Source organism: Zosterops lateralis (genome assembly GCF_965231275.1).
Source record: "Zosterops lateralis genome assembly, chromosome: 3".
Classification (NCBI taxonomy): Eukaryota; Metazoa; Chordata; class Aves; order Passeriformes; family Zosteropidae; genus Zosterops; species Zosterops lateralis.
The window spans coordinates 4,050,939-4,073,291 of NC_139764.1; the positions used below are offsets into that span (position 1 = coordinate 4,050,939).

A 22,353-nucleotide genomic window follows, 5' to 3' on the forward strand; every position below is an offset into this window, starting at 1 on the left:
GCTCTGAGAGTGGCAAGCATGGACTGTGCTGCCCAGGGAGCAAACCACAGGAGTCTGGCATTGCTCATTGCCAAACGAGGGGTTCCACGCAGGCATGGTCAGGATCCTCACTGCAAAGCCTGAGCAGAAACTGATCTGGAAGGCAGCTATCTGTGGAAGAGGTGCTGGCACTGATATGAGTATTTAGCTCTCCCATGGCAGCCTTAAGCTTTAAATATGGCCAGTGTTTGGACTTGAGTGGATCTTACAACATGAGGAAAAAATCTTGGCTTGTGTCAAGCAGGTGACAAGTGGGTAAGTTCTCTACTGAAGGAAAACTGGATGGTGCCTCAGCCTGTGCAAAAAGTGCTGAGGAGAGGGAAGAACAGAGGGCTGGGAAGCAGGCTGTATATATTTTTTTTTCTTTTTGCAAAATGCAAAGCTGTAGTTTAGAGTGCACAAACTGGGAGTGATTCTCCAGAAGCCCATTGACAGGGGCTGGAGAAAAGCAGAGCACATGGCACGAAAATCAGGGGTGTCTGTTTCCCATTATATTTATGAATTTATGCAGTGATTTGTGCAACATCCCTTTATCATATGACAACATATGTCCCTTGTATTTCTTTAGATGTATGAAACCAGTTTTGGTTTGTCCAGTAATTTCATGAATTCTCCCAGCTTCACTCTGTCCTTGCTTTACAGGGTAGAATCAAAGTTCATTCCTTTCAGTGGACATGTGTGTCTCCTTCCAGCAGGCAGAGCTGCTGGCTTCAGATCTGGTTCCTCAGAGACACTCACAGCTCCTCTGGACAACCTGTGCCAAGGCCTTACCATCCCCACAGGGAAGAATTTCTCCCCAATATCTGATCCAGCCCTGCCCTCTGTCAGTGGGAAGCCATTCCCCCTTGTCTCATCCCTATGCGCCCTTGGCAAAAGTCCCTCTCCAGCTCTTAGTCCTCCCAGGGGCTCTGAGGTCTCCCCAGAGTCTCCTCTTCTCCAGGCTGAACACGCCCATCTCTCTCAGCCTGTCTCCAGAGCAGAGGGGCTCTAGCCTTCTGAGCATCACTCTTGGCATTTTGCAGCACAAATGTAAAATCATTTCCACAGACTCTTCATGTCCTCACATGAAGTTCATTGAGTTCAGTGAGATGTCACAGTGAAACAGATTAACAGGGACAGAAAATAGAAACTCGCACTCAGAGGCCTCTAACAATTTCAGAAAGTTCCTTAAGTAGGTTTTTCAGCCATGTAAGTAACAATGTTCCTCAAAAGATGAACCTTTTGGATACAGTCTTGCCAAGACAAATGCTCTGCAGCTTCTCCAGCTTTCAGATTCTACTCCAGTGGATGAAGGCGGGCATGGGTTGTACATTTTTGAACAACTGAGTAATCACTACAGGAGTTTCGATAGCTTAGTCTGCTTAGGACTTTGGAATGTTCTGTGTTCTTGGGGCAACTGTTAGACAAGGCATGGAGCTTTAAAATATGTATTTATTCAGCTTTGGTTCTGATAAATGTTGGACTCTTTAACAATGGACATTGCCTGGCTGTAACAGAGAAGAAAATTCACTGTACCAGATCCTTAAGTTACACGCCCTGGATGCTTAAACAGATTGCTGCAATTAAAAATGCTAGATTAAAAAAAATGTTCAGTAGTTAGTTAAAAGTAGAAAGTTTATTTTAAAACCCTGAGCTGTACAAAATGAAAACAATTAAATTTTCTCAATGTGTCAATGAAGGAGTTGCCACACTGAATCCAGTGACCTTAGCTTCAGTATTTAACAAAAACACTGTCAACTGCCCCAGTCATAGTACAAGACTAACACATACAACTATTAGTAGCCAGCAATTAAAATCAAAGATGGTTTTGGTCAATTTCTGACAGTCTTAGCAGAAGCAGACAGTGCAAAGAGAGTTTACTTCATCTCATTCCTGACCTCCAGTTAATTTGTGGAAGAGTTCTTCATCCAGTGTTTCACTGTGGTCCTTGGAACGTGTTGACAGGAAGATGTAGCCCCCAATATACTCATGGATGATTTTGCAGTCTGCACTCAGGCACGTGAAAGCGATGGACACATTCTGGTCAAACTCGATGGCAACCTGAGGAGAACAGATGTGGCAAAATCAGACAGACGTTAGCTGGGAAGAAAGAGAAGTGTGAGAGCACAGCTGGGTCACAAATACTGTGATAAAGCACTACCCGCCCCTGCTAACCAAGAGTTCTGGGTCTGCTGGATGCTCAGGGTGTTTGGCTGCTTGGTTTTGGATTTGCTGCTACATCAGGGCCCTCTTGTGGTGAAATCTTTTTGCTTGTTCAAACAGGCAACAAAATCTTTTGGCTTTTTTCCTATGACATATAAAATGAACACTGGGAAGAGCAGGAATGGCACTTCTGCCTCTTTGTCTAATGAATAATGTTTAATCTCTCCATCATTACTGACCTTAAATCTGCTTTTGGGGTCCCGGTTTTGGTTTCCAGCTACTGATAGTTCTAAAATGCAGCAAAACTGAGCTTTGTGGATTCTGCCTTTTTTGAGAGGGATTGAATGTAAAACCAGGAACCTGACCCATGATTACAGGCTCTGGTGCAGGGAGTACTGCAGGAAAGCAGTAGGGAGTGTATTTGATCTCTCCTGGATCTGGCAGATGGATGTGGAAAACTCCATAAGCAAGAACAATTCCCAGGTTGCTTCCATTTACATCAAGTCATACTAGTTCCACCCCAGAAACCTACTATTTGTAGAGCTGGCTTCAAGCTTTGAAACCCCAAAGCAGGGACCACATTGACACAGAGCTGCAGGCCTTGCAATCTCAGTTTGGGATTTGAAAGACAAACTGGGTTCCTATATACTTAGTCTGTAGAGATTGAACCACCACCATGTAGAGGATGATGCATGAGAGTTAAAATAAGATTTTTACTGACAGAGCAGTAAACACATCATGTTGAAATTCACCTTGGAGTCTCTATTTCATCCCATCAAAATCAAGGGCCACTTGTAAAGAATAAGGTAGGAACCTTTAAAACTGGTGATATTTTCACTTCTGATCTTTGACTACAGACTCTACTAAGAAAAACTGCAGGCAGCTTATTTAATAACATGTCACAACACGTTCAAAATCTTTTCAGTGAGCTTTGAAAATATTTTCTGAAAGCATCTTTGAGTGTGTGAAATGCAAGGACTGAAGGCAGAGCTGTTCCAGGCTCACCTGGCGGATTTCCCAGTTCACATTCCACTGCTTCATGTTGGAGAACCTCCATGTTGTGATAGGATCTCCTGTGGCCATATCTATCCGTATTAACCTGTTGTAGGACACCCCAAGCACATCATCCTTTTTGCTTCCCTTAAACCTGAAAAAAACCCCAAAACCTTTGAGCAGGTCTGCTTTGCAATGATTTCTGGCTAGAGAAACATTTCAGGTGCTCTCCTCAGGAAGTGCAAGAAACGTGGGAAAGGTCACAACAGCCTGGGACTGAGGAGAGCTTGGATCCATCTTTAAAACAGGATTTGTTATAAGGCAAAAGTTGTAGGCTGGTGAGCCATGGTGTAATATGGAAAATAATCAGGAAGGTAGATCTGGCTGAAATCTTTCCAATTCATTGTTTCCTGCTAAAAAAATACTGTTCTTCCCAAATGCATGAACTTGATGATATTTTTACTGGAAAAATGCCAACAATAATTTTTGTTGCTTCATTTCTCTAATGTTGAAACATGTTCCTCTAGTTATATTAACCTAAATTATATAAGGAAAACAACTGATATATACATGTTTTTGAGTATAAATCACATTGTAAAATTACTGAGGCATTTAAAAATTTCAACTTTCTTCTGATTAGAGATGAAAAATAAATACAAAAGCATCAGAATCTTAGGGGGACAGAAATTTTTGAGTTGGGAATAACAAGGAAAAGTGTGCTCTGGTAAAGAAACAACTTTCTCTACATTCATGCTGAAGGCTAGAAGAAATCTCATCTGCCTACTGTGAGTATTTTCAGTATTTCTGATCCTGTTTGTGAACCTTCTCTCTTCAGATGCAGCTGGGCCTTAGGGAAAAAGTGTGACCTGGACACAATTTTTGCTTTTCTTTAATGCCACTGAGATACTGCCCAGCAGTTTGTAGGAATTCACCTCTACAAAATGCAGTTTAGGTGTTGGGTTTGTTTGTGTTTTTAACAGGATCAATGGTGACAGATGGGGCAAAAAGTCTGTACCTGTGTCAGTAAATTCAATGGGATTAGGGAGCATTTTTGGGCCTGGATTTCAGGGAGAATTCTGGCTCCAACCACGCAGTGCTCTCTCAAGTGACTCCCAGGTACAGTTTGGAACCTGGAACATCCAAGGACCAGCATGATCTCACAATTCACATGAGGCTACTGGATTTTGGGAAGTCAGAGTGTAATAGTGCAGATGTGGGCTGTTCTATACCAGCTGGCCTCTGTGCCAGCGCGTGGTTCCCAGCTGCTTCAATTTATACCAGAGATGTTTCCTAGCTGGCCCTGGAAAGCATGTTAAGCACAAATTAAGGAAGGTGCCTCCAAGTGTGGTTGTGTCAGTACTTTTCACTTTTTGGTGTTTTGTCAAGAGAAAAGGCTGCAGGCCAGACCACTGCTGTGAACAAATGGGACTTGTGCTCACTGCTCTTCCAGATTAACCTTAAAAAGGAGTAATTCGCTGTTTTCTTAATAAAATACAAAAGAAATCAGCATTTTATCATATTGCAATGAACAAGGGTCAGAGTGAACACATACTGCAACTCTGAGCACACCAATTAGACATGCATTTTTTACATTTTGGAGAGTTTATGCCAGTAAGGGCTTAATGCTAGTGAGAGATTACTTCAGGCTAAATCCAAGGAGTCTGTACCAAGGCAGATGTAATGCAGAGTCTCACGCCAGGAATGGAGCTACTGGGTGCTACTCCTATAGAAAAAAACAGCAGCATGGAAATCACTCAAATTAAAAAAAGTCTGTGGGGGGAAAAATAGAAAATGTTCTTGGAACAGAGTGTCAAAGAACTTCCTTCAAATCACTGAGCATGAACACATTATGGCAGCTTGAAAGAAGTGAGAGTGCAATTACCTTACAATGTAGTAGGACAAACCAAACTCAGGGAGGGACTGCCAGGCTTGGATAAAACGCAGCTTGGCCTCCACCAGGGACATCTGGGACACATTTTGGTGGGCTTCCAGAATACGAGCAATCAGCTGGGAAACACAGGAAGAGAGAAAATTTTCAGCTAACTGGAGCACAAAAATCCTTTTGCTTTCACTAAATCAGAAATCATGAGGTGTGTTTAGACACTTTGTTGTCACTGTTTGTGTGGATGCAGCACAGAGGGCACTTGGGGACACATCCCAAGTGCAAAGGGCACAATGGACAGCCAGGTCTCAGGTCTGGGTTTGTGCAGCACTGCCCTGGCTCTGTACACTGCTCTGGGTGGGCAGGCTGAGCTCTTGCACAGCAAAAGCAAGTTAAGGAATTAGGTGGAGAGGAAAGAAAGACTTGAAGGGCAAGAGGACCCCAAGACCCTCTTGATTCAGATGCAAACAGTAGCTTGCAGTCCCTAAAATCCTTCCTTTGTTACTCTGAAGAGACTTTCAGGAACAGTGTTATCAGGAGCAGCACATCATGGGTGACTTAAGCCAGGATGTGGATGTAGGAGATTATATGGAAGAGGTGCCAAAACACTTGTCCCTGTGCTCAGTTTGAAGAAAAGGTCTCTTGCAAAGGGACAAATGACTACTGCAGGGTGTTGTATTGCATGGCTTCCAAATGCTGCTTCCATCCAGCCTCATCCCTAAGCAACCACTGGGATCGCCCACGCCCAGCCATCGAGCCAGACTCAGGATACCTGCTTGGACTTGAATTTTTTGGTGTAGCGTGGTGAGACGAAGCACTCTGGTTTCATATCTACATTCTCAGGCTCAGAGGAAGCCTGGGAACACATGGTCCAGTTCTTCATCTGGAGGAATGAAAGGATCTTCTGGACCTCAGGCTGGTAGGAGCTGTCAGCCATCGTCCTGCCCTTGGAGGCTAAAACACAAGCAGCCATCCACCGAGCGTACTGATCCTCCTGAAACAAAGCCAACTGTTTGTTACTGTTCTTCCTTCCTGGCTGGGCTAGTTCCAACTACACCCAGGTTTTACATTTTCTAAAAAATCCAGTACCTTGAAATAGATTCTCTTGGAAATTTTGTTGCATGACTGGTTTTCACCTACTGAACACTTTTTACACAATTTGATCTGATACATTTCAATAAACTGAAAACTAATGTAAGATCCTTATCACATTCTCCTCATCTGAATGGGGAGATTTCTAATTAAGAAGAAAGAAAACAAAATCCAAACCTCAATTCCCTGACAACATTGGAACAAAATACTGTAACTTCTTTTAAATTTTTTTGTCGTTTTTTCTGCTATTTTTCCTACTAGCTTTACATGGCAACTGATGATAAACACAAGCTTACTTACTGTCCTTATGTTCCCAGAACAATTATGTATTTGTTAGGCCACCACATCATTCTTAAATTTTCTAAAGATTTCCATAATAAACTCTCTGCAGCATCCTCATTTTCCTATACAAATTCTAAAACAGGACAATCTGCCATAAATCTTGAATCCAAATTTTCTCATCTTATTACTCACATTATCACATCTTAAATATACTTCATTCATGCCATCCGCAACAGGAATTAGTAACTTGATTCCAAATTTCTTTGCTGCAACATTTACATCTGGTACAACTTCACATCCTAGATCACAGGGAATCAGAAGGAAATTAATTTGTTTCATTACTGTATCAGTAACTTTAATTATTGCTCTAATACTAAGGAACAGTACTTTGTGGTTTTTTTTCCTTTGAGACTAAGGGCCAAGACTTTTGAAGCTTAGGCCCTAATGAAAGGGTTTTGTTCCAGTTCACTGCCTGATGTGGCTTGCCAGGGTGATGAGCTCAGGGAGCACGTCAGTCAATGTGGAAGTGAAAGGATGTGAGTGCTCCCAAAACCTCAGCCTGATCTAAGGAAACGCTCAGCACTCAGAATGGAGAGGAACTGGTGGGACAGGCTACTTGGTGAGGTTCCAGCCACCCTGGCTGCTTTTCCCATCCATTCTCTGACCTACTGAGGATATGCAGATTGGGATGCAGAGCCATTTGTTCACAGGGGTCAATCTTCTATTTCAAAGATTTCTTCTAGGATGAGTCCTGGGCATCACTGGTTCCCTGATGCTGAACAAAGGATGTCCCTGCAGGAGCAGATGTAGATGGAGGCTATACAGGGTGCTGGTGTCTCTGTGCACACCCGGGGCTCCTCCTCCAGCAGCTGGTTGTGGCCATGGGAATCCCCATGCACAACACAAACAAGGCCCAGAGAAGGTCCTGGAGCTGTCCCTGCACAGCAGAATGCAGGGACAGCCTCTGGCATTCCTGCCCCTGGCTTCATCCCTGATCCTGTGCTGCCAGTCTGCCAAGGACGTGGGAGAACACTCCCATTTAATGCAGAGTGAGAGTATTTGGAAATAAAGCATCCCACAAGTCACTATCCATACCTGACTCATCTTGAAGAATTCAGCAGTACAGGGCATTTTACAAATCAGGCTCTGATAATCCCAGCCTGGGTTAAATTCTTGAATCCTTTCTGTTTAAGCCTCTTCTGCAGGTGCAATCTGCCTGCTTAGGAGTTTTAGGAATTGAAAAGGCTCCCAGACTAAATGCCACTGTGCTTGCCTTGCTGAGTCTAGCAGGGATTACTTGTTTTATTCAGTTCACAGAAGCAACAGAAAAAACAAAGAAAGGAGAATTCCTACCTTTTAGGTTAAGTTTCTCAATAGGTTCTCCCAGTGCAGATTCCTTATTTTTAAAATACGATATTGAAGTGTCTCTGAAGATAAACCAATATGTCTTGATAGCTTTGAGTGTCAGCTTTTTGGGCCTACCAAGAAAAGAAGAAATCCCATTTGTTTATATCAACACATACAAATTGCGAAGTCCCTCACTAATACTACAGAACCTCTGAAATTCAAGGCCAGAGACATGGCTTTGGTTGGGTATGACACACCTGTGTCAATGAGGCAGGAAATGCCTGGATCCAAACCAGGTTACCCCAGGTATGGATGTGGGTTTTACTCCAGATTTTAGCTGAATCCCATCTATGATTTTTCTCATTTAGTTCTTCCATTACTAATCAAAGCCATTCCCTTCTCACAGGTTAATTTTTCCCATGAACTCAGTAACACAAATGTAATCTCTGTTTTATTAACAGGATTGGCATCAGTTTTTCATCACTCCTTATCTTGAATATCTGCAGCCATAAAACCAACTTATGTTTGATGTAAGGAAGCAGAGATCGGCTTTTTTGGCTTAATCTGAATAATATATAACACAATAAAATTCTATTCCTTCATTAAGTTTATAGAAATTTTGTAGCTCTCCAGGAGAGAAAACCAGAGGTATTAGCACTATCTGAATAGAGAAATACTTCACAGTGAGTGACAAAAGGTCATCAATAAAGTGAAAAAGAAGAAGAAAAAAAATTCTAGTATTTCCCTTTAAATCTAAGAGAAAGGTACAAAGAGGATAGAACTAGCTGAAAAACAGTGGTGTACCACATATACTCTTATTATGTATACCTCCAGACCCTTTCTAAAAATCCTAGTTTAGAATCCTTTCTAGAAAATGGCATTTTATGTTTAAATTAAAAAACCTCAGATTTTCAAAACTACCAAATAATTTGGCTTTTCGTTTTCCAATACAGTAACATGCTTCAAAAATAAGAGACTATAATTTCTTTTTAGACAGACAAAATTATTTTTCCATCCCTGAAAAAGTTGCTGAAAACTTTTTAGAAAACTTTTTGCTTTTGAAAAAAAAAGATGCAATTCTTCACCATATTGTCCCCATGTGAAAGCAGCATTTACTGTGGTGCATACTGTGAATAAATAGGAAAAAAAGCTCACCATAGGAACAATAAGCAATAGAACATGCACAGCTTTGCATGGAGGTTTACAATTAATCAAATAATTGTAGACACAAAGTGTTGCTTAAAGAAAAGTTTTACATCCTACCTGGATGCTACAACGCATTAGGTTTGGTAAGTGATTTATCACTTACACAGGAACTTTTTCATGATGAAAAATAACAGCTGAATGCTTATAAAAGCAAACTGCTCTACTGCTGGGGAAAAAACAAATAACTCATTGTTAAAAGCCTTAATTCCCTTTCATCTTAACCCACCTTCATAATAAGAATGTCAAATAAAATTCCAAATTAGAAATTAATAATTAACAATTGTTAGCAGTTATCAACAGTTAAAATTTTTCAGGTGCAGTTTTCAGTTCCCAGATTAAAAATACCATCTGTCAACGGATGAATCTGATAAATATTTGTACAACAGAACACTTTATCTTTCTAAAGCACAAAGACTGTTTTGTGATAAAAGGCGTTACAGACTTGAGGTCTCTGCAGTCATTTAAATCACCCATAAATCAAGATATTGTAATGGGATCACAGAAACTCATTTTGGTATTAGAAAAAACAGACTCTGTGTTCAGTAAGAAAGGGGTAATTTGGATGCTTCTTTTGTTTAAAAAATACATTCCCTGGGGTTACTTTTAGAAATTCTTCTCAGGGAGAACTGCAAGTTTCTTCTGTTTTTTTACTGGAAGAAAAAAAAAAGAAAAAAAAAAAAAAAAAAAAAAAAAAAAAAAAAAAAGTAAATGTGATTGACAGTAAAACTTAGGCTCTTTTGTCTTTTGTTTAGAGATGATGACTAATGAGCACTAGGAAATACGGATAGCAGGGTCTTCTAATAATTACAAATACAGCTACCCAGCAGCCCAGGAATGGGAGAGATTTGCCAAGGAACATTGTCAGAAACAGGAAGAGAAAGACTGGAAGAGAATATGAGGCTGGTTAGACCTAGCTGGGATATTTGTCAATTTGTAACTGTCAGATGTACTGTTAGATTAGAATGAGAAACTCAGGAGATCTCTTGTAAGATTAAGCTTCTGGTTTTGTATGTTTTATTAATTATTTTAACAACTCACCTAACAAGCTTGAGATTATCAGCAAGTTTTGGGATGTCTGTGATGTCCTCCTATCAGGAATAATTAGGAATAATTTTAGTACCATGCACTCCATAATCAACTGTTAAAAAAATCAAGAACCAGGAAGGCTCATGAGAATCAACAGATTTGGCACATCAAAAGGAATTCTGGCATTCCAAAGGACATACCAAAATGTTACTTTTACTTCCACCTTCCAGTGTCACTTCCAGATTGGAAAGGGCGGCTTCTACTTCATCTACTTCCGATTCACAGGTGGAATCTTGTGTCTCTGATGATAATGATAACTTGCTTACATGGTACTAAAATAAAACATCAGTATACAATAGTCAATACATCAATTATCAACAGACAATCAGAGTGTTTGAAAACAGATCATTTGGTCTCCTGGGTCTTGGAAAACTGTGTGAAATTCTGCAGGAACTGGGGTTTTCCCAAGGAAACAGCCATGCCAACTGTGATTCCTGTGCAATGGCTGATAATGGTTTCCTATTTTAATTATCAGTATTTGTATCCCTTTGCTGAATAATTGCCCTTGTTCTGGGAGGCTGACCTGGTGCTACATTTGGATCCCTAGTCCTGCCACCCATACAAGGTGGAAGCTTGGAAGCAAGGTTCTCTGGTATTCTGCAGGGACAAGCTGTGAATTCTTGGCAGCTCTGTTTACATTTAAAAGGAAGGAATTTATTATTAATGAAGGTTTGTGCACTGGTCAGGGACTAAGCCATGTTCAGTTATGTTAAATTTCCAAGTACTCTGTAGTGTCTCTATCTTCATATTGTTCTGTGGCTTTTTTCCTGTCTGTTAGGAAATGTTTACAGGGTGTACACATGGTGTTTTGCAGGAATTTTCAGGAAGAAGATGTGAAGGGAAGGTAGCTGGTATGGGCAGCAATGCTTCATACTAAATCTGATATCAAAGTTACATTCTGGGTGCAGATAGTGTTGGTAAACATTTCCATAATTGTGTGAATAATGGTGTTAGTGCTACTTCTAAGTTTAGTTGCTTTAGCTGATGGGTGCTGATCGTTTCTCACCCTAAGAGCAGACCCCCAGTCCAAGCGGAGCTCCTGGCCTGGGCTCTGTCCTAACCTGTGCCCGCCTTTTGAAGGAACAGGTTTTGTATCCTGGCTGAGGTACGTGCCTGCAGTGCGGCGAAGATGAGCATTTCCTCCTCCGTGCAGTCGATCTCCTCCAGCAGGATGGCCCAGCGCGCCTGCTCGTAGATTTGGTTGATTCGCACCGCGTCGTACTGTGGGGAGAGCAAACACACACCGCTTGTTAGGGACCTCCAAGGCACACACTCACCATCAGCTGCAGCTGATCTAATGCTGCCCTGAGCCGCAGGGGTTGTTTCCTTCCTCCTCCCACCCCTGCTGTGCTCCCCTCCTTGCCTTGTACCAGTTTGTGTCATTGTGTGCACGGTCCCAGGCCTTGCTGAGCCAACAGAAAACCAACCAGGAGCCCCTGGCTGAGGAAGAAGGTGAGGCTCAACATCCCCTTTTGAGGCAGGAAGCCTTGGACTGGTGTGACCAAGATGTGAAACCACACGGGGAGAAAAGCACATGACATGGCTGACTCTAATGTGACCTGCAGAACTCTCTTGTTCCTCACTTCCTTTCTTCCTCTCAGCTTTTTCCTTTCTGGTTCTGCCTTTGCACTGCCTTGAGATTTGCCAGATCTGCTTTAATTCACCACCTGGTTTTCGATAGTGATTATTCCTTATTATCTAACTTGATTAATAAGCTGAAATGACCCACAGAAGTGTTCAAACCCCAGAGCTAGTGAAATGTAGGTGATGGGAGGGTAAACCTTGGAGCGTGACCTCTCTCAGAAGAGGTGAGATATTAGGTTGCCTGAAGCTCTTTTGGGTTGTTTCATCCTATGGCTCCAGGGCTGGCAGAGCTGGGGCAGAGAAGGGAAATGTTTGGGCTGCTGAAGTTGAGACGTACTTGAATTTTAGTGGGGTGCCATTTCACCCAAAAATATGCCAGATAAACTGGAAAGTACCCTGATTTCTTCTGAGGGCTTCAGCCCAGAAAAGCTGTGAAATTCAATGAGGGCAGTGCAATATAAATGTCATTTTTAAGCCAAATTTCAAAAACAGGACTCTTTACACAGTTTAGGATACTGCTAGTCTAGTTTTCCCCTTAATTTTTCCTGTTAAAAGAAACACAGAAGGTAAACCAGCCCCTCTGGAAATCGGGATACTGCTTCTGGTGCTCTTCAGATCCTATCTTTAAATTCAAGAGCTCATTTCACATGAGGAACAGTGATTTAGTGTCCAGAGGGTAAAAGTGTAGCTGAGGGGATGAGCTGAATTAGATTTCTCTGAAGGGCTTGTTACAAATCCTAGCTAAAATTCTACATAGAGCTCTATATATTCTGCATTACTGTATGGCTCCTTGACATGAAAGTAGGCAAACAACAAATAGCAATAAAAAACAAGGCTCTTACTTTTGGATTCAGATCAAAGAAAGTGTAATATTTAAAGCGTAGAACAAGTTGGTCTTCCTCCACAACACCTTGTTCCATAAGTGATCGAGATGAATCCAGCCAGCTGTGGAAGAAAACAACGCACAGATTCATCTGTACAGAAAAAAACATCACACCTGTAGAGCTCTAGTGCAATTGTGAAACAAAAGTGGGAACAAAAGGCTCTAATTCCTCTAAATCTAGGCAAAATTCATGTAACTCAAGAAGGTGGAGCATACATATAGACTTCCAACTTTCATTTTCTGTGTATATGCATTAAGTAATGTTTACTTATGCAGCACTCAGTCACCTATTTTTAAAGCAAAATTACTGAACTTATCCACATGTCTCTTTTCGCTGTCTACTTAAAGCCTTTGGAGTTTGCCACCAAATTGACCTTTAGCTGTGCCCACTGTGCTCAAATGAACTTGCCTTCATCTAACAACAGACTTCAGCCAGAGCCTGCACAATAACATCATTCTTCATTTTAAACCCAAAGGATCCCAGAAGAGGCACCTTACCCTGCATTGAGCTTGGCTTTGTCAGCCAAAGTCCGTGGCTGGTACATCTCTGCCAGCATTTCTGGAGAACAAGTGGGATGACTGAGGGCCAGGATGCTGCAGTTCTGCTCATTCAAGGAACCATCACTGAACCAAGTAATTGTGGAAGAAGCTGGTGACCCACTGACAGGATCATAAATGGGTGTCATGGTTTTACTGTATAAACCTGAATTGGCTGCAAGTTAAGAGCACAATGTTATTCCCATGGAAAATACTCCTGTCCACTACTTTCCATCATAAAAACTGAACCATTTTCTTTCAAGACAGTCCCCTATCTCTGCTGTTTCCAGCTGGCCTTATCCTTTTACAGGTGAGATGACCTCAGGGACAGAATTGCTCTTTCTTGCTTTGTGAGATCTCACTTCTGTTGGACATGGGAAAAGCATGCTTTCAAACCTTTATTCCTCGTTTTCCTTCCAGGTTGCCAAATTTCATTAATATTTTAAGTGTTATCCCCCTTTTCCAAAGGGCAACAGCACATCCTGTGTGCAGGGTCACAACCTGTTTTCTAGTGTGGTGTTTTCTAGTGTGTGTTTTCTAGTCTTTCTCATATCAATGGAAAAGGAAAACATTTCTAGAGACAATAGGGAAAGACCAACATATGGGACATTTCTTGAAGCCACCGATTTCAGGCCCACTGTGTCTCCAAGACCATCCTACATGAAACTTGCCTCCTTTGTGCAACAAAGAATTTCTTCCTCTTTTTGACTACCGGTCAGAACAATAAAATCACATTGATTTTTCATTACCTGGTGATCCAGAACTCATTGGAGAGTTGCACAGGTTTATGATATCTTCTGTAGCTGGTTCTTTGTTGTTCTTGTCTTTTTTCTTTTTCTTTTTTAGTGTGCCTTCTGATTGCTTCAACAAAGAGAGTTCTTCTGACCGCCTGATATCTACAAAGGCAGTTTGGGAAGTGAAGCAAGATGATTACATCCAAAAGAGCACCCATGGTTGGTAATAGCGTTTCAGGAAGCTTCATGTTGCAATCTGGGCTTTATTTTTAGCAGGTTGAAAGTAGTAGCTGTGGAAAATCCACTAATTCTATAACAAGGCCAAGGACTTGGGGCCGTGAGGTTTGACAGGATTTAAATCTACTTTTGTAGGAAGTGCAACTGCATTTTAGAATGCCAGGAAAAAGTTCTTTTCCCAGAACAGCTCTACAGTCCCCTACGAGCATAATAACCTCTGTGAAATATCTAAATTATGAATAGGCAAGAACCACTGCAATTGAGGTTCATGCCTTTTATTATTCAATGTATTTCTCATACAAGATTCTGTCTTGGTTTTCACTGTTCTCTAATGCACTGCTAATTCAGATAGGTATTGCCAGTCACAAACCTGGCACTTCCTGTCTGAAAAACACTTTTACCCTGGGGTAAGCAAAGACATTTTTGACAGTATTCACTCATTCAAAGTTACAGTGTTTTTGTACTGACTCAATCTGGAGGGAAAATGTAGGAATATTTAATTTGGCCAAATGCCAGTTGGACAATTATAGCATCTCTATCAGAGCTGTTAGGTATCATAAAGACACTACACCTTTCACAATCCACTCCTAGGAGATGAAATTGAAAGTGGATCAATATGAGGCAGTAAATTCCTTCTGAAGATTAGTGTGTTGATGGACTAATCTTTGAAAATCTAAATTAAGATGAAGAATTTAATCCCTATTTTACCCTAAAACAAAGAGATTTTGAAGACTGCTTGTAGACTCAACTGATTCCCATTGATCACAGGCACACATCTGGCATGCTCCAAACCCTCTACTTGGAAATGCCCCATGATTGGAAAGAGTAGAGATTGGGGGACTCAGTGCCATGAGACATTCATGGGCTGGGCTGGGGTTGTTAGATATGCCCTGACCTGAAGAGATCTGGGCATACAGAAGTTTTGAACATTTAAAACATGCTACATCTGAAGTGAACACATATAACAGGCAGAGTTGGATATCATTAATGTTAGTGAAAATAGGTGATAAATTAGTTGACACCAGTAAAATTGCCTCTGGTGAAGGCTGGTGTAGGACATTGATAATGTCAAGCTCTTAGTCAATGGCACAGAATAATCAGGATCAAGTCCTGCTCCAGAATGACAAGAATTCCTAGAAAACTGCCAGCTTTGACTATCCAGTACTCCTGCAGCTTGTGGGACACATTCCTGACAGTGCTTGCATCAGTTATCACAGAGACTAAGAACCACTGACATGCACTGCATACTGAACCCCCCAAAAATCTGTTTCAAACTTCTCTTTGAGCTAAACAGTTTTGTGAGGAAGGACTTCACATCAAAACAAAGTCAGCCAATAAAATGCTCCAGCTTAGTTGCCAGAGGAGATTTATCTTTACTTACTGAGCATTTTGCAGATGTCACTGACAGCTCTGAACACCGTGGAAGAGAAGCTGACTTTCAGTCTCACAGTCTTCATGTTTGGCAAGCGAAGCCGCAGCATTTTGTGCTGAGTAGTAAAGATCAGCTTAGCATCTGCTTGCACTCCGCATTTATCCAGGGTCCAGTGGGTTTTCAGAAGCCAACATTTTTTTTGCTCCCACCAAAAAGCATAATCTGACCAATCTTGTGCTTTTTCTAGGGAAATACAAAATGGTTACTAACAAACTATGGAGCAAATACACAAAACACTTGGTTTGGAAACAGGTCTCTGCAAACATGAATATTTATCTAGATTAAAGCAGCAACTATAGGTCCCAACCTAGACCCTGTTTGCTGAATTCTTGTGGCAGTTGCTGGGAACCAACTTTGTTTCCCCTGAAGACCTAACCTAGGTGCTGACTGTGCCACTGCCTTAGTCTTGTGGACATCCACAGGGAAAGAACATCTCCTGGATCTGGTGCTACATGTGGTGCAATGCTGTTGGGATTGTGCTGGGATAAGGACTAACAACAAAGAGTTCCAATTCAGAACTTGTCAGTGCTGAAAATCCTCCTACAAAACCTCCTGTGCACGCGGATGGGCACAAGCTCTTCCACAGTCTCCTGGCAGCAGCACTGAGCAGCTCATCTTGAGAGTTTTAAGAACCAGCTTCGAGTCCATGGAAATCTTGGTTACACACAACTAAGTAGCAGCGCATGCAGAAGGAAAGAGATAAAGTATTACTGCTCTCAGTTCCATGGGAATTCCATGATTAGACAACTTCCCAGGTGTCAATGTGTAGTAGCAGGAAAAGCTTCTGTGTGATCTTGGTCAAGCTGTTTCAGTCTTTGCATCAATCCTTGTTCCTCATCAGCTCCATGAGGCAGAGGCTACTCCTCAGCACGTCCATAACACACCAGAACCCTGTCCTATTTTGGAGTCCCCTGGTACAAGCTGTCTCTCAAGAGAGCTGCTGACATAAGTCAGTTACAGATTTGCTTTAATTATTAATATAAAAAGCTTTTCGCACCAGTTGAGTATTTTTTAAAAATACTGTGAGAAATTATTCTTCTGACTCAGTGGAAACGCTGGCTAACATCAGTTTCCGGCTAAACTGTATGTCTAAGTGTGCAGAGGGGACAGAACCCATCTCAGATTCTTCTCCTGTGCTCCCTTTTACTTAAAAAAGTAGGATTTTACTTTACTTTACTTTAAAAAAGGGGATTTTACTTTTTGTTTCCCAACTTTGACTGGGCCAGTCTTGGCTTTTCCCAGGTCTTCCCTATTGTATCTATGCAGTGGATAACACGGCTCAGACTTAGGCTAGAATGCCACAATAGCAAAGGAAACAGGAACTTCTGAAGTGCCTTTTAACAACTCTTCATCTTCTCTGACGGCCACGGGTATTTAAACAGGGTATCCCTGCCTCCCCTGCCCCCAAACCACACACCTGTAACATCCTTCTGGAAAGGGAGTTGAACTGTTAGCCTGGTTTAGTTATTTTCATCTAAATGAAAGACAAACCCAAAGTTTTGTTGGCACTATGGTAACACAGGGGCTTTAGCCACAGAGGATTGAACACAGGGAGGGGTTCTGGCCACAAAAACCCGTGGTTCTGAGAACCTCCACACTCGATGCCATGATGCAGAAGTCAGGCAGTATCATTTCAAAACACACAGAAGCCTTTCTTCATAAAGGGAAAGCTGCACGTATTACTTAGTAACACCGTGTAAATGAAACAGGTCTTTACTTACTGATTTCTTCTACTAATTTCAGCATCAGTCCTCCAACATGAAGGTCCCCTGTGACTGTCACTTCAAATTCCTTATCTACATCTTCATATTGATGATCAACTGTCAGCAAGAGATCCCAGGTATGTGACCCATATTCAGTAGAGGAAACCATCTTGGGAAAGGTCTGTGTAAGCTCTGCAAAAGCAAACCAACCAAACAAATAGGATGTTTTTCCTCCACTCTCTGAAACATATGCATTTCTCCATAGTCTCAACATCATTCCATGCTGCCAGGACTTCACAGCAGCCTTGGATGGAACTTCAGAAGTGTTATCTTGTTGCCTCTGAACTAGACTTTGCTCTTGCAAGATAGGAATGTGAGTTTTTTTGGTTTTATTCTGATTTTGCCACACCCCCAACCCAGATGCCTCCATTTGGGGAGAAAGCTCAGTTTTAGCTGGGTTTGCCCACCATCCAGTGCTGACCTGCCAGCCTGGACACTATAAAACCTGCAGTTGTGGGTGGGATCTGCTTTGGCAATCTGCCCAGTGAACAAAGGCATTTTGTTGACTTGTACACTTAGGGCTGTAATTTTCACTGCAAATCAAAGTTTACACTTGCAGTCCTGCCAGTTTGCTCCCATGGGACCAAATCCAGAGAGTAGTTTCACCTATTTGGGTACATACAAGGGGAGACAACCTTAGTGGCTCTCTGCCAGCATTATCCAGGCACAGATCTGCAGTTCCTGCTGACTTGCACAGGGATGTAGGCACGTGTCCTTCTCAGCAGGGTGAACTGTCTGACATCCCACCAGGCTCCTGCCAGGACAGGTGAACATTACTCATGCCAAGACAAACTAGAGAAGACACTCCAAGTAGAAGTTTTGGTTTATCATCAGCTGGATTCTGCTGAAGAATTTGTATGTATAAGGTGCAGGCAGGATTTGTAATATTTAACTAGTGAGAGAAAGTACCACATCAGCTCTCTGTCCTGAAACAAGTCTTTGCAGTTGAGGTGGAGGCACTAAAATGGATGAATTCCATTTATTGCAAACTTTCAGCTACACACCAGAACCCAGGTCACAGACTTTGGCTGAAGGGGCCCTACACAGACTGCTTTTAAAACAGGAAAATAACTAAGCCAGCAGGGATGTAACAATGTTACAGGCTGTTGTAGATCTCCTTAAAAACAAGTATTTAGTAATTTAAAACCTGATGTCAACGCCACTGATAACATTTGTCATCAAAGAGATAGTAGAGATGAGGTGGTAATGACAAAGTCCGATTCCAAACATAAAGGCAATGAAAGTGTATATCTTAAAGATTAGATGGATTTCCCCTTAAACAAATGACATTATAAATGAATAATCTGACCTGCTCAAAGCCATCCTTTTAGAGAGAAATTACCTTACCAGCAAGTTTCACTGGGATGGGGCTGAGAGTCTGCCCTGAAGTTCCAAAATTACACATAGCCCTAAATCAGAAAACTGCTGCTCCATAACTCCAAGAGGCCAATTCACACTATGGAACAAGCACTGTTATTAATTGGGTTCTTACATGTGCCAGCCTACACCTTTACACCAAACAGTTACTAAATCAACAAGGGTTGATACTTATCCAAGAAGTTTGTTTGGCTTGCCTTGGTAAATAAAGGCATTGTATTGGACTCTGGGATCACTGGCTTTCCTACCTCTGGGATAAAGGATTTTGAATTTGTGCTGTTGTGTGTCACATGGATTTATGAGCTTATGTAGGCACTAGACTAGGGGTACTTGTGGAGGGGAAGGGCTGTGGCTCTCTTGAAGCACCCAAGACCCATCTCCCGAGATGCCTCCTAGGCAGTTGAGGCTTTCAGCACAAGTGCAGTACAGGGTGCACACAGCTGTCATTGCAATGTATTCATAGCAAAACAAAAATCCTGACTTTAGAAAAGTCAAAATGCCCCTAGTGATGCTCCTAAGCATCAATAAACAACTTCAAAAGTAATCCATGGCCAAAGGATGAGAGCTATAGGGTTTTATTTCAGGAGCATAGGGATGCAGTCCAGCAGATGAACTCTACCTTTGCCCACCTTGTTCCACTATAAACCATTATTGTTACAGAAAAGCAGCAGTCTCATCTACCCTCTTGGGCCAACGAAAACATTTAGGAACTCATCTGGATTTTTTTGGGCATCTTTTAAAATTTGGTTTTGCTTCCCAATCTAATTCTGCACACAAATGCCTGTGCTGACATGGATAAAAATGAGCAGCCCAAGGGGTGGGTGAAACTTTCTTTCAGCGGCTTGGAAAACCATGGCCTCAGTGCACTAATCCTGGCACTCCATCATTCCCTAAAACCATGCACTTCCCCATTTCCTCTTCAAAAGAGGTTTCAGTTTGGAGATAAGGCAACACAAACGCTTGTAAATCTACTGGAGTACACAGTACAAACAAAGCCTGGTCTCAAAAACGGAGCGAGCACAACGAACCCCTCAGTGTTAAACCCCGACCAGACCCGAACTGTCAGGGCTGCACACCATACAGCCTTCAGGTCAAGCCTGGATCTGCTCGGGAACGCGCCCCAGCTCCTGGGCTCCACGTGGGAGCTGCAAGGCCTGGCACGGGTGGAGCAAACAGGCCAGAAACGTGTCCTCAGGCTACTGCTGACTCCTCTCGTGATTTCTGCAGCGCATTTTGGCCAACGCAGCTATCGAAAAGCAGCAATGGCTCCACACATCGAGCTCTCCGCAGATTTTAGCCCTTACAGTCCCAAATTTCAAACGCTGAGCGGGAATGGAGAAAGATGTTAATCATGCTGGAGCAACGTGCTAACGACGGGGGCTTAAGGCCAAGGAGGGCTGAAGCGATGTTTCCCGAAGTATCTCTCGGGCTGACGGTGCCCGGCGCAGCTCGGAGGGTGCTGGGGGCCCGGCCCGCAGCGCCCACGGCAGCTCCGCTTCGACTTAGAGGAAGTGGCGGGCGGCCGCGGGGGTAGCGAAAAGGGCTGTACAAGAAGCGAGCCCGGGCGGTCGGACGCGCCCTCCCCGCCGCAGGTGCCGCGGGGCAGCGCGGAGCCGCCCTCGGTTCCCTCGTGCCGGGGTCGCTCCGACATCGCCCCGCGCTCCCGACGGGCGCCCCGCGCTCCTCACCTGCCGTCCCCGCCGGCAGCGCTCCCGCTCCTCCCGCGCCCTTCGCCACCACCTGACTTCTGAGAGACTGCGAGGGGGAGGAGCGGTACCCACGGCGGAGGCGGCCCTTCCCCTTCCCTCCGCCCGCCCGCGGTGGGAGAAGGCGGCGAGGGGCGCTGCCCGCCCTGGGGGGAGCTCAGCGGCACCCGCTCTAGTGCTGCCCGGAGACACCGCCTCGTCGGTGACCCCAGGCCATCGAGCAACCTCAGGTGTTACTTTTAGAGGTTTGAGACTACCCGGGGATAATCAGTTCCGAGGGTGCAATGGCAAACAGCAGAGAGGTGTGTTTGTGAGGTGAGGATGTGTTAGAAGAGGCAGAACATGAAAGTGGATTGAACTGATAGGAAAGGGGCAGAAGCTTTTCCATGAGCCAGATTTCCGCAGAAAGTCTTTCTGGCCTTAAACTTTTGACTTTCACGGTGGAATAGTGACATGGTAAAGCACAGTGGAAAAACCAAACCAATGACAGAAAAGAGAAACAGAGAGAATAAAGGAAAAAAATCTTTCAGATTAAACTCATATCCTGGAAAAAGACTGCAGAGATATAAAAAATTAATCTTTGACACACCATGGGCAACAAATAGTTGGTCTCATGAGAACAAAGCAGCTGTGAAGCTGTCAAACCACAGATAATATCACAGGATATTTGCTCCCCTAGGCTGGCTCCCTGCTGCTCTGATCTGCCCTTGCCTGAGGCTGTGGGGAGTATCTCTACTTTTGCTGCTCCTTGGCATGGTGGCAAGGTCTTGGTGCCTTTTTAGATCTTTGTAGGACACTTTGGCAAACTACCTATCTATTATTATTTAAATAAAGGTGCCTGTGCAGATGAGCAAGTAACTTCGTGTGGACCATGGGGTAATATAAAGTTCAGATATGAATTACTTTATACAGTTGAAAAAGCAGTTGTAAAAATTTGAAAAGTTCTTAGGCCAGAGTATTTAGGTGTGTGCTTCATGGATACATGAGTTTTTACTTTACTGGGTACTTTTGCATCCTTACTTGTGGGGCTAGGAGGTCAATCTAAGAAGGTTTTCCTGGTGCTCCTTTCAGCTCAAGTAGAGATACAATGCAGAGGTCCAGGGAAAATTGTAAACAGCCAAGCCTGCTGCTGCTGCTCAGGTCAGAAGCACATCCTTGGGTTTTATTCTCTAAACAAATAGAGCAAAATCACAAGCTCTTGATCAAATTGAGAAAAATGGTGCTTGGGGGATAATCAATATCTCTAGGCTGATCCAAATCCTGACATCTTATAAGTGTAAGCACTATTCCCCCCACAGTTGCCTGTGAATAACCAACTTGAGAGAAGAGACTGTTGAGTTTGATGTCAGCCTAGTCCTGCTGTGCCAGGAGGGCTGGAACTCATGTTCTACCTGGGACTGCTGCAAAAATCTGTCACCCATCTGTCAGATCCCTTGGAGAGGGAAATGCACTTGCTGGAGGAAGAAAAAACGATCTGGAAAAAAAGCCAGAAGGCAACGAGTTTGGGGTAAGTTTTTTGTGAATCTAGCATAGTGTTGCAGGCAATTAAGTGGGGTTTCAGTCAACACTGGTCGTACCACCAGCATCTGAGGCAGGGATGGTTTACATGTGAGGACTTGCAAATTAGGGAATGTTTTGGAGGCATGCTGATTTTCAGTCATCTCTCAAGAGGCTGAGGAAACCAAATTTGGAGACCTGTAATTCTCTCATCCTTTGAGAGGTGAGTGGGGAAAACTCACCTGTACGGTTACACTCAAACTGTAAAGGAGTAACAACTTTTCTCTTCTGAAATTCCCATTGAAAAGGACAGGAAATGAAACCTCTATTTGCAGCTTAAGAGTTGATATGCTAAAAGCCTCCTTTAGTCAGGAATGAGGCTTACTGAATACAGGTTGGGGTTACTCAGCTAAGGATGAATGTGATCTGTTTAGAGTTTGATTCCTTTTCCAAAGGGTCTTCTACACACCTATAGCTGACAGTCTCTTAGTAGACAAATGTGTGTTTTTGAGAGCATGAGGAGGTAACATGACT

At 42.9% G+C, this 22,353-nt stretch overlaps 1 protein-coding gene across 1 annotated transcript; it reads right to left on the minus strand.

Annotated features, from left to right (window-relative positions):
- Positions 1 to 1,504: 1,504 nt before the first annotated feature.
- FERMT1 (FERM domain containing kindlin 1) lies at positions 1,505 to 20,370 on the minus strand. Its single transcript, XM_083856498.1, has 15 exons — positions 20,305 to 20,370; positions 17,198 to 17,371; positions 15,426 to 15,659; positions 13,823 to 13,969; positions 13,035 to 13,248; positions 12,496 to 12,598; positions 11,183 to 11,290; positions 10,210 to 10,341; positions 10,022 to 10,071; positions 7,784 to 7,908; positions 6,623 to 6,729; positions 5,829 to 6,050; positions 5,057 to 5,181; positions 3,187 to 3,328; positions 1,505 to 2,079 (listed from the first exon to the last, which is right to left on the minus strand). Exons 2-15 carry the CDS (start codon positions 17,346 to 17,348, stop codon positions 1,906 to 1,908), a joined length of 2,034 nt encoding a protein of 677 aa, XP_083712624.1. The 5' UTR covers positions 17,349 to 17,371; positions 20,305 to 20,370; the 3' UTR covers positions 1,505 to 1,905.
- Positions 20,371 to 22,353: the final 1,983 nt, after the last annotated feature.

Bases quoted from the DNA above. Each gene is read 5' to 3' on its own strand.
- FERMT1 (XM_083856498.1), bottom strand. From the start codon at position 17,348: ATGGTTTCCTCTACTGAATATGGGTCACATACCTGGGATCTCTTGCTG. The intron at 7,909-10,021 runs GTGAGTTGTTAA...TTTTCTTGGTAG, and splicing joins GATAATCTCAAGCTTGTTAG to GCCCAAAAAGCTGACACTCA. The intron at 5,182-5,828 runs GTATCCTGAGTC...TGTGTTTCCCAG, and splicing joins AAAAATTCAAGTCCAAGCAG to CTGATTGCTCGTATTCTGGA.